Here is a 12500-nt window from a genome sequence, read left to right as displayed (position 1 = left end):
AAGTGCTAGTTTTGTACGCCATATGACCCTTCCTTGCATTTGTACATGTTCATTGCCGTGACTTTAACATCTTCAGTTCCCACAGCCTGCTCCCGTCTGACCTTGTAGCTCAGTCGGTAGAGCAGCGGTGATCTAACCCAAAGGTCGTGGGTTCAATTCCCACCCTGGTCAGAGTTTTTCTCTGTCCTTGTGTGGGCCCATTTCCATTAGTAGGGCTAACGCTCACATGGTTCATATGGGGTACAAAACTAGCAATAAAAGCAAGGTGACACACGCTAACACCAACCCGGTGTGGCCAACACATCACCCGCCTGGTATGTTAGCTACGCCATGCTGATGAGGCCCAGAAGGCCGAAACAGCTGTCCATGGCTGCTAATTGACCGGGTGAAATGGTTGTGCGCATGCGTGATGTGTTGGCCACACCGGGTTGGTGTTAGCGTGTGTCACCTTGCTTTTATTGCTGTACAAAACTAGCACTTCTCATTACACTCTAATCAGTTAAGTCTATTTGTAGAATACTTCGTCCACATGGTACGATGCGAACCAAATGGTCTAAACCGCGAGAAACTTAAGTAAGTGGAAAGTTATGTTTTGAGGTGACGTTTTCGTCGACGTCGCTGTCGTAGATCGTTAAGTCCCAAATTTTTAACTCCAAACTATATGCGCATGCTCAGTACGAAAAACTCGTACTCTTAATCGTTGTCATTCTCCGATGTGAAGGTCCTTCAGCAGGTGTACGGCGAATCGTTTCTTTTTCCAATCGGACACTTCTCCGAATGTTCGTAATCTGCGTCTTCCACCCGCGAACCGTTTGAACGGTAACATTTTACATGTTACAGTTACAATTGTACTGCTGTGCTTGTTCTGGTGTGGTGAAAAAAAGTAAATTCCTCTTTTTTAAAAACTTTTTTGGTTTCGCTCTACTTGAATTTCCCGGAAACGAGAAAAAGTATGGAAACGGACCGTTTCCATGGTAATGGGCTGTAAAATCCCGACAAAAAACCAGCCAATCAGAGTGTTCTATTTGTATAGGTAATCGCATGATTTCGAGTTCAGTTTGAATTAAATAAGCTCCAGTAAAGTTTTTCAAAGACCCACAAAATTATGTCATTTCTTGTTTATAATATACGCGAAAAATTCGAAGCGACGCACACGTATCACGCATACCCGATCACGGAAAAATTGCTCCATGAATTGCGCCACCCAGGGCTCGCATTTGATTAGCTATCAACGCAACGATTACACCTTTATCGCACTATTTCAAATTTCTTTTTTATTTCAGTTTTCTGCACTCTGTTTGGGATTAATTGACGTGCTCAAAGCCAATCGACGATTTTTTCGTGTATATTATCAAGCCCTGCCATATAACAATCTGGGGATAAATTGGTGTAATTGTTGTGGATGTTTGAAGAGAAAACTGAAAATTCATCGTCAGGTGCTCGCGTCCTCCACAAAACCTCAGCCTGATAGTCTTTTCACTTCTTTGACAGGACGGAAGTGGCAAATAAATGCATCATTACGGAGTTTAAGCATGTGACGTTTTTGAGCCGCGGACGGCAACCGAAAGTGAGCTGTTTCCCATTTTAAATTGTCTGCTCACTACCACCTTGATATTGCTAAGTATCTTTCATCCATTGGAGATGATCAGATTAAAAATCTGGGAGACACTACTGTCCAGTGGCATGCGAAACGTTCATTTCCGGTTGCCGTCCGCGGTTCAAAGACGTCACGTGCTTAAACTCCCTAATTAATTTATGTGAAACGCACTTACGGGGCGTACAGTCTCGTAGTTTTATAAACTAGTAAACGGCGAGACTAGTTTGAGTACTTGACATTGTTTGAGAGGTTACGAAGAATGTTTTAACGTGGACATAGATTCGCAAGCTTTGCACGTGCACTTTACATTTAACTCGTTTCCTTGCCGTTTCGTTCAAAACAGCAACTTGAAATGACCGAATTTTTATGTTTCATGGGAATATTGGTAAATTTAGCCGGGTTCAATCTGCAAGGAGAGTGTGTAGTCAATTTTGGTTAAGATTGATACTTAATTAAATTACTTTGAGAGGCTCTTCTTCAAAGGACTTTAAAAGTTTAGCCTGAGGGCACAATTCTTCAAAAGGTCAAAAAAAAAGCTGAAAGATAAAAAGGACAACTCGCGAAAAATACATATAATTTATGTCTATGTAGAAGGAAGAGAACTTCAATTAAGTGTATAATTGAACTTGGAATCGTTAACGTTCCCCGCGGACCGTTTTTGCTGCCAAGCAACGCAATCGCTCGCTTTTGTCTCTTCAGCTGCAGCCGACCTGATGAAATTTTACTTTCGATTCATCGCCGTGGCTAATTCTTAGTTTTAATTCTTGAATATTCTGTCTCTCTCCTATCGTCTCTCCTGTAGAATGGTGAGTTTTGACTATTGATTTTCGTTCTTTAACTGAACCAGTTCCTAGATTTTTTGAAATTTCATCGGCAACGGGAAAGGTCAAGAAACAATTTGACAACAGCAAAAGTGAGTCAGTTTTACTGATATTCGTTGCTTTCACTGGCGTTTGAAATCAAGTGGTAAAATGCAAGTTGTTAGCTTAGAAAAAGACAGGGAAATTAAAATCTCTGTTTTTTTAAAACCGTTATGTCAAGACATTCGAATAAAAACAACGATAAGACGGACGGAGGAGAGCTGTCCATTTTGAATTTCGACAAGCAATGGCGCGTTCGATTGACCGTATTCCGGAATAGGAATACATGGAAAAGAAGTTAGAAATCCTTCGTTTTTGCGGAGATTCATATTAATATTGTCAAACATCTGCTAAAATGCTATTTTTAACATAGCTTTATTATCCTTGTTGCTGCAAAACTCCACACATAGTGTTTTATTAAATCATCACTCCGCGTATTCTTATTCCGGAATAGGGTCAATCGAAAGCGCCCTTAATGATAGGTACTTGTTGCAATTTGACACGGCTTAGTGAAGAAATAATTATTCCGGAACATTCGGTCAGTCCTGTCGCTCAATAGACCAATTTACAACAACTTGGCCAATAGGTTGTTCCGCCCTTTTATGCTTTCAACAGCTGTCGATCGACTCGTTGATACCGGTACTTGTTTTCAACCCAATTTGTACATCTTGTGATTCACGCCAGTGGAGCAAACTATAGTGTTTTTCCTCCAAGATGTGTAATACATATGTGAACTGTGAAGCTATTAAAATATCACTGTTTGATAAGCTCCGGTGATAGAAACGTTACAGAAAACAAGCAATGATTAAGATTTTAACCTCCTGCTGTGTGGTGGCCCGAGGATCACTTTCCACAGTCACGGCTTGCGCACGGAAAAAGCGAGAAACTCTAATTTTATCCGGAGAGCTCTTAGAATATCAACATTATTTTTGTATTAGTTAATGACGCGTGTTAATGGTCATTATAGTTGCGAACGGTAATCTAACCGAGCGCCTGGAATGTGCCAAGATATCGAAATTAGCTTATCGCCAACTGTAAGATGAAAATCAGAAATTCGGAAATTAAACAAGGCCATTGAAGAAAGCAGAACGCCAACTTCAATACAATGCGGAATACAGACAGTATTGTCCGACCACACCAATGGAGTTTGTTTGATCGTTTGATAACTTACTTAAAAAGAGCTTAAAGAATTCAATAATTAAGAGCGCAATTTCGTTGGGGTAAAACTATCGGCTTGCACCAGGTACACTCTGGTCACTCATGATTTGTCTTGCTTTGAACCCCAAGAGAGGATATTGTGACAATTGTATTCCCCTGTTTATTAACTAAATCCATCTGATTGGTGCGGTCAGAAGCTTTAGCATATTTGAATGCCACGTGACAAAACAATACAAACAGTGTAGCAAAAATCATTAGCAAGTCACAAATTAGTCGACGGCAATCAATGCTAGGATCGTACGCCAAAATATGGTAAGAATCTTTGATCCCTTCAACCAACTTAACCTGAAGTTTTCGAAGGTATTAAGACTAAATTATCCCGCTCTTTCTTTACAGTATGGATTTATACACTGCGCTCTCGCAGATCTTGTAATCAGCAAGTTTGGCCAAGATGTTTGGATGTCGATAATGTGAGTTTTAATCATTTTGCATTGCTGTGTTCAAACGATGCCGAGGTAGGTGACCTCTGCGGGAACAGAAAATTAATTTCATCTTTTTTTTTTCCTTCCTTAGCGAGAAAGCTGGCGTGGAACTTGATGGAGGTTCTTATCTCATTCACAAAATCTACGATGACGAGGAGACACTCAGCTTAGTTGCAGCGGCTTGCGAAACTTTAGGTATGTGAAACTACTAAACAGAAAAATATCGTACAATTGTTGTCTCTGCCGGTTTGCCGTGTAATATTGATAAGTAAGGGATGAGATCCTCTCTGTTTTGCGAGCCGATACAAATCTTCTTGAAATATTTGTCTCCGCTTGTGCTTGCAAAGGTCAAACGAAAAAATACCATTTAAAAGTCCACTCAAAAGATTATCTTTGACTCTAAAACTGCTTTGCATTTTCAGATCTCAAATTGAATGATGTTTTGGAAGCGTTCGGGGCACACTTTCTGGCCTACTGCGTCCAGTCTGGTTATGATCGAATTTTGAAAGTTTTGGGAAGAAATTTGCGGGATTTTTTGTGCAATCTGGACGCTCTTCATGATCATCTTGCCACCATCTACCCCGGGATGGAAGCACCTTCATTTCGATGCACGGAAACATCAGACGGGACATTGCTTCTTCATTATTATTCAAAAAGACAGGGTCTCGAGCATATTGTGATCGGGTTAGTCAAAGCGGTCGCGAAGGACATGCTTAATACCGAGGTGGTAGTGAACGTACAGCAATCTCGGTCGGATGGTTGCGACCACGTTGTGTTCGCCATCATGGAAACCGGTTGTAAACATGGGGGACATTCTAAACTTGGCTTGCAAACTTTTGATTTAAACACGTTGACTGACAAACGAGAATCACATTTGGAAGAAAGCGAGAAGAAGGTGAAAAGACCACGGAGGGAAATCAATCTTTTATCGTTTTGTAAAGCGTTTCCTTTTCACCTTATGTTTGATAGAAAACTCAGCGTGACGCAAGCTGGGGTTGCGATGACACGAGTCCTAAACAAAAGCTTTACAATTCCTTTCTTGTTCAAAGAGGCGTTTGAGCTTACTCGACCACGAATGGAGTTCACATTTGAAGCTGTTCTATCTCATATAAACACAGTTTTCATCGCCACCGTAAAACAACCCGCTCTTAGAATGAGTGCCGATACTCTATCTAATTCAGTAACAAATTCGTATAGCCAAGGCCCTCACAATGCCATCCCGGTGTTACGCCTCAAGGGACAAATGATCTACGTACCCAAAAGTGATTGCATTCTATTTTTGTGCTCGCCAAGAGTTTCCAGTGTGGGTTTTCTAAAGCAGCTGGGAATTTTCTACAGCGATATCCCTGTACACGATGCCACACGAGATCTTATCTTCATGTCACACGCTAGAAGAGCCGAGAGAGAACTAGTGGAAAGGTTAGAAGAAACTAGCAACGATTTGCGAAAACTAGAGAGCAAATTGACAGAGAACAAGCGACAAACTGACGAATTGCTACATTCGATTCTCCCCAAAGAGGTCGCTGCCAAACTGCGGTTGAACCAGCCCGTCCCAGCGGAAAACTACAAGATTGTTACAATATTGTTCAGCGACATAGTCGGTTTTACTGCGTTATGTTCAGATGACAAAATTGTCCCCATGGATATTGTAAGACTGCTGAACAAACTGTACACCTATTTTGACATGCTAAGTGGAATGAACGACGTTTACAAGGTTGGTATGCTTTAAGTAAACTACCTTTAGTCTTTTAAATCTTGCCATTGTACAAAAAGCCGACACTTCCATTGTAACTATTGACTATTTGTTTACAGACTGAGCTATAAAAAAGCAGGCGTTGCTGCGCGATGTTTGCTAGCCGCACTTCTTGAAAAAGACCTCCCGCCCTTCCATCCTCTTTATAACATTGTTTTGACCAGCGTTGTCAATTGAGGGGTATGTGCTAATCAAATTTTTGCCATAAAACAAACACAATTCAGTCGTCGCTTTCAATTTTAGTACGTTTTTTGATCTCTTTTTTCACCTTTTTCGATAAGGGGCCTTGTAAATGAATTCGATTCCTCCCAGAAGTTATCAATAAAACACAAACTTTCGTTTATTTTCCACGCTTAATAATTTACAATTTAAAAAATAGGGGTTCGCCACAAACTCCTGCTTTAAAAAATATTTCCTCAACTGCCTCGATTACTTTAAATACTTTATGCAAATCTATCCCCTCTGATTTTATTGTTGTCATAAAGCGTTTGATCGGTTCATTTGTTGGACAATATTTCGCAGACAGGAAGACTTTATTTAGGAAGAGACTCATTTTACCAAATATTTTTTTCAAAGAGCAGTTTCCTTCGTAAATGCTGATGTGCCTAAAAACGTTCGATACGGTTTTAAAGTTTAACGCTTAAAGTCGTGCGTTTTTTGATCTCTTTATGCTTAGTCGCAAATGTATTTACATTAAGAGTCTTGAGCGGAAGGATAAGAAATTTTAGTAATTGTTATTACTATGGAAAAATTGTCCGGGCTTTTGTCGAGCGAATTAATTTTTCAAAGCAAATGATTTTGTCTTTGAATTTTGCAATGAATGACTAATAAAATGCCATGGTTCTTTTTCTTTTAGTCGAAAGAGAAAATAACTTCAAAAGATCGAGACTTTCTTTGTTACTGCCCATAAAACTCATTCTGCCCACTAAAAAACTAAGCTCATTTCATCAGAGGGAATAAAAAGTTCGGCTCGTTCATACTTAGTTGTTTGGAGATATTGCTCTGCCGGTTGCTTTATCAAAATATATGGCCTTCCATTTTGTGAATCCACTTTTGCACGGAAGATATCTGAAAAACGCACGATTTTTTTTTTCTGAAGAAAAACATCGCCAATCGCCAAAAGAAGCTAATGAGGAATAGCTTTCAATCCGAGAAGACACTGAAGAAGATTATCCATGAATTATACGATTTGAAGCTCCAAGAACAGTGGAGGCATAAAATGAAGGAGAAATTCTTGGAAGTGAATGAAGGTGTTATGAACTAGGCAAACGCACTGAACACGAAACGAATTTTTCAACGTCTACATAAAGTCAATAAGGGAAAGATCATTGTTCAGTGAAAGTTGTCAGATTTGTCATCTTGGCCACGACGTACTTTGCTTCGGTATTGCAATTTAAAACACTTAAAATTCGCCCACAAAAAAAAAAAAACGCCAAGAACGCGCACGGTGACCAAAAATTAAGAAGAAAGAAATTCGTCACAAATTGCGAAGTAGTTGCTGGTGGAACTTATCTTGATCAACAAATATTGAAAATATTGCCTTGATAAACATTTGATTGGCTTTAATTCTAAAATTGGCCGCACGAATTCGATTCTGAGAATCACAGTAATAAAATGTGGCAATGAAATTAAATTTTTTGGCCGGAATCTGCCCAATTCGTAAACATTATCCTCACGGGGATAGATTTGCGACTGATATATCTTAATCCGAGAGGGATAAACAGGATTTAGTGGCTTGATTTATCTCTCGCTGTAAATTTGGATCCATTTTCTTATCCGCAATGGAATGAGGTGAGACGTTGAACTTCTGGTACCATGTTGCCATATGGGCAAAACTCAGAGGGACTAAACTTCATATTTGATATACTAATCATGTCATTACATCCTCTAATCTCTCTAAATCGGCTTTCATGGGACACTGGTCTGTTGCTTTTTGGGGCCATTTGTTTGTGTTGTGTAGTCACCAGGGTCTTCATTATCGACAGTCTTTTTAATAACTACACGCTGCCCTCGGCTTACGCCTATCTTCACTGGATTTGGCTCCTGGTGTTCAAAAACATAGATCGCGCTACTGATAAATCACAATTTGTGGATATGCGCAAGATATCCACTTGCGCGTGATTTCTCTACCTTCTGACCAATCAACGCCTGTTTTTTTTTTTTTTTTTACTGGCAACGAGTTTACTGTGAATCCAAGAGACTTTGATTTTCCGGAGCCGAAAAGATTGAGTCTAATAATTGTCTTTATATTTTGGTTGCGGGCGTTAGACAGGATTTCCGAACGAGAGAAGTCAGGCGAGTCCGGTGCTGCAGTTCGTTGTTGTTTAAAAACAATGTGTAACAATAGTTTATAATAAATATGTTTTCTCTTTTTTGTGATATTTCGATATAATCAAGGTCTCGATAAATGCTACCAGCGTCGACTTTGTTTGATGATATTTACTTCAATTATGATAATCAGTTTCCGGATATTGCACAAACTTAATTAATTGTTTATTAGTGCTGTTGTTCTTTCTTTGTCTGCTGTTATAAGCATTAGAGAGACTTACATCTCGTTGGCGGCCTTTAATTATCTGTATAGGTGTAAAATGCCAATTATCTGTCAGCTGAGATGAATCAGTTTGCTATTCTATAACGATGCGTCAAAGATCATTTTTGTTGCAAAGCAAGAAAGCCTCGCACTTGCGAGGGCGAAGACGCGCGCCCCTTCCTCGCACGAGTACTGCTTTTACCTCGACACCCGCTAAGATGGCCAAGTTAACAGCTGAGAAATCGGAAAAAATGTTGCTGATAGTGAACATCCAAGTACCGTTATAAAGGCCCCCGGCAGATGATTTTTTTCGTATGAAAAGGGATCTCGAATTGAAGGCTGGCGGCTTTTAAAATCACTTCAAAAAAGTTAAAAACAATGATTACATTAATGATCTTGAAATCTGGCCGTGTTGTAGGTAGAGACAATTGGTGACGCTTACATGGTCGTTGGCGGTCTTCCCAAGCCGTGCGACAACCATGCAGAGAAGGTGGCTCATATGGCGTGCGCAATGATGGAGGCTGCACAGAAGGTGTTGTCACCCGTTGACAAAGAACCAATCAAGGTATGGACAACGATATATTGCAGGGAGTTTCGGCTAGTTTAGGCTCGACAACGACGGCAGCGGCGGACATTTAATGCGAAGATGTCGAGGAGGGGAAAGAATGTCACCGAAAAATATTGGGGAACTTGAAGGACTCGACGGTTTAAAGCCTCAAATGGCAACCGAAGACAACTATTTTCCTTATATTGCCTAAAATGCACCTAAACTCAAATATAATTCGTTTCTAATATAAATAAATAAATCTCGCCATCCGAGACAAACATATGTCACCATTGTTACCCAGGGCCCGGTTCCTCGAAACCCGATTAACTTAATCCGGGATTAACGTAAACTTTTATTTCACGTTTTCAACTTTTTGGTGAAAGTTTCTTTTGCTTCTTTTTGTTTTTCAAGATTGACGTCTTCTCATGTAAAGTTCTGCCAAAAATCTGCGTTGAACAGCATTTGGGAGTAGAGAAATAAACTGCTTGGTTAATTTTTAATCTTAGATTAGCGTTAATCGGCTTTCGAGGAACCGGGCCCAGAATTCTACTTTTTCTGTGACGCGCTAGCCACGTAAACTTGGCAGAACTAGCAGTAATTTAGACCCACGACCATGATGTGAAAAGCGTGGGTTTGTTCTATTTTTGATAACTTTGCGCATCTTGCCCGTCAGCCGGATAAAAAGCGAAATTTGGAGATAACAATGATAAACCATGTTTGCTTTTCGTGGGGAGAGCAATATTGTGGATTGTAGATGCACGCCAATATCTTTTCTTACAATTAGTTCAAAAATCTGACAGAGACCCGCCCATGTTCTGGCCTGGGAAATGTTCACTTGCCGTCTCCGTCAGTGGCCCAATAACATCTCGCCTTGCCTATTATTTCTCATTGTATCGAGATGAGTATTCGTATTATTACAATCCGTTTCGCTTGGGGAATTTTGTGCCCTCTGTATGTCTTGGAATTAAACTGCGTTGTCGTTGCCTCACCGATAACTCAGTTGTTAGAAATGATGGAATCTTCGCGTTGTAAGCTTTATTACCGCGAGAAAACGTAGAAAAGCAATCGATCTTCTGCCGGCTGAAGACCAAGGCCAAACAGTTGAAGGGAGAAGAGCTGAAGCGTCAAAGTATGACCACTTTAGAACGAAGGTTCAAAGTTCAACATTAATTTGCAATCACTTTGCGGTGAAATCACGGCGCTTTGTGACGTCTTTCAAATTACAGGCTAGTAAAAACCCAATTAAAGATGACACGCGCTCACAGAATATCCCCCTTCTTTTTATTAGTGGCTACTTTCTGTTTTACTTGTCACAGAGGTTTACGCCAATTCTTTCGTTTTTGTCCATCAGATTCGCATTGGAATTCATTCTGGTTCAGTCATGGCCGGTGTAGTTGGAAAAATGATGCCCCGCTACTGTTTGTTTGGTAGCACTGTCACCTTAGCAAACAAGATGGAGTCGGGCAGTAAACCAGGATCCATTAACGTCAGCTGTGAAACGAAACGGTTAGAGGAGAAAATATGTTCCTTAGCTTTACGTTTTTTGTTTTTCAAACATTGACTCAAATTTCCTTCGGTATTTTAACTTGCCAACCAGAGAATAAAAGACACAATCGTCAGTTCCAGCAGGTAATAACTTCTAGTTGATCTATGTCATTTAGACTTGGCCCATCAGTTTACTGTATTAGAGAGAATTAGCGTCACGCGTTTACGTGAAACGCGAACGGCAAAAGTGACAACGTGACCATGATTTTCCCGCCATTTTGTACGTTTGCTGGCTGCCTCTTGTCGTTTCTACGTGAAAGTAGGCATTTTCGCGTTTGCTGTATACGGGAAATTTCTTCTCGTTTTCTTTTACATAAGAAGTTTGCGGAAAAAAGTACCCCCAAACCATTTTCCGGTATACCAAAGGAGGAAGAATTAAGTTTCATGGTTATAGATAGTTCATAACTTGACTCCCTACCGCAATTTTCTTCACGAACTCACGTTGACTTTCTGTTGACCTACAAAACAGCTTCATCGAAACTCTCAAAATTTGCCGGGTAAGGATTTTCATTTTATATAGAGGTTTTGCACGAAAGCCATGTTGCATGGCAGGGACAATGAAAATGTTTTGCATTAAAAAGAACATTTGTTCCCATAGGAGACAGAATCTATTGTTCCTGCCATGCAACATGGCTGCCGTGCAAAACCTCTACAGCGTCTTTTTCTACAAACAATGTTTGAAAATACTCCGAGTTTTGTTTTTGCTTTTTAGTAACTAAATAGTCTAGTTTCCGTGGGTCACGCGAAGCTAAAGTTACAACCTTCTCTCTATTTTATACGTGAAACGTGAAACGGCAAATCGACGCTTACCGTTTCACGTACACGCGATCCTAAATCTTTCTATTGTCTTATTTTAGAATACGGGTACCGCCAGATTATGGCCAATCAGATTGGGTCTGATGACCACAACGACTCTGATTGGTCTACAATCTACCCGCACCAGGGATTGCTCGTGCATGCTTAATGCAAAATCATGGATTGCGCGAGGAAAACAACACCGCCGCGTTTTTTTCCCGCAAAAGTCAATATAGCAGTATCCACCCTAAAAACAGATTATACCGAAAATAGGTGGGTCGCATTCCATCGCCGATCGAGACTTCTGGGCAATGGATATCTGTCTTCAAGAACAATGGGTGACGTAACGATAAATTTCGATATACATCTTGTTGTTAACTTGAAGGTGTCCCATGTTTAGAGTGAGTGAAAGCAAATATGACAAATGTATGGTTTTAGGATTTATGTACTTGACATATCACAAAGTCTCATGGTGGTTTACAGTGCTTTCTCTAGCCCAGGGTGAGATTGGACGTCAGCTTTTAAAGGCGCCTCTGGCAGCCGCTAGCAGTCAATATTCGATCTCACACACCCACCCAACCCACTCATGCATTTGAAAGGAGAACAGACTACAACACCCCCCCCCCCCCTCCCTCTACTCTACACAAACAATGCGCGGGCTCTATAACGTCCCACATTGCTGATTAACAGGACTGAAAGGTTGTGAGACGGAGCCTACTATTTATAGTCCTTATCCGGGATGAGTTGAAAGTCTAACCATTTGCTGGTGTAATTACAAAGGTAGCACGTTATTCTCAGTTATTTTACAACCCTGAGTGTTGGTCCGGCCGGAGCTCATGACTTCCTGTATGGCAGCCCGGTGCTCAACCCACCGAGCCACAGGTGCGCGGCGGCTCAGTCACAGAAGCGGTTTCGGCTTACACGACACCCAATCAAGACTATTACGGAAACCGGGTCGATTTGAAAACGCTGCCAAAAGCGGACCGTTTGGAAAACAATACGGCGGGTTGATCTGTCGTATGAACGGCGAAACCGCATCGGTTGAATACGATTACTATTTTAGCTCGCGAAATTTCTGTGATGTGTGCCTAGGAACAAGTTCGACAAGACCTAAACACTCCCAAAACGACTCCGTGTAAACACGTCCAAACTGCATTGATTTTGACGCCGTTTCACGGTCGTGAAAACGTGTCGATGTAAATAAAAACCGCGTTCGTGTAAACGCTGCCTGAA

General features: G+C 40.8%; 1 protein-coding gene across 4 annotated transcripts in view; it reads left to right on the top strand.

The window, feature by feature from the left end:
- The window catches only part of LOC137999765 (guanylate cyclase soluble subunit beta-1-like), a 21562-nt gene that overhangs the window by 8026 nt on the left and 1036 nt on the right, over nt 1-12500 (top strand). For 2 of the 4 annotated variants that reach the window (XM_068845667.1, XM_068845669.1), the window contains exons 2-6: nt 4012-4085; nt 4189-4292; nt 4520-5811; nt 8799-8945; nt 10279-10433. In XM_068845667.1, the coding sequence (XP_068701768.1) occupies nt 4012-4085; nt 4189-4292; nt 4520-5811; nt 8799-8945; nt 10279-10433 (1772 nt within the window). Of the gene's footprint in view, nt 1-2314; nt 2404-3853; nt 3928-4011; nt 4086-4188; nt 4293-4519; nt 5812-8798; nt 8946-10278; nt 10434-12500 lie in introns of those variants that run through there. The other 2 variants (XM_068845668.1, XM_068845666.1) reach the window with 2 other exon arrangements.

The sequence above is a fragment of the Montipora foliosa genome, chromosome 4 (genome assembly GCF_036669935.1).
Source record: "Montipora foliosa isolate CH-2021 chromosome 4, ASM3666993v2, whole genome shotgun sequence".
NCBI lineage: Eukaryota > Metazoa > Cnidaria > Anthozoa > Scleractinia > Acroporidae > Montipora > Montipora foliosa.
The sequence above is the reverse complement of the archived record's forward strand: the minus strand, read 5'-3'. Positions and strand labels throughout refer to the sequence as shown.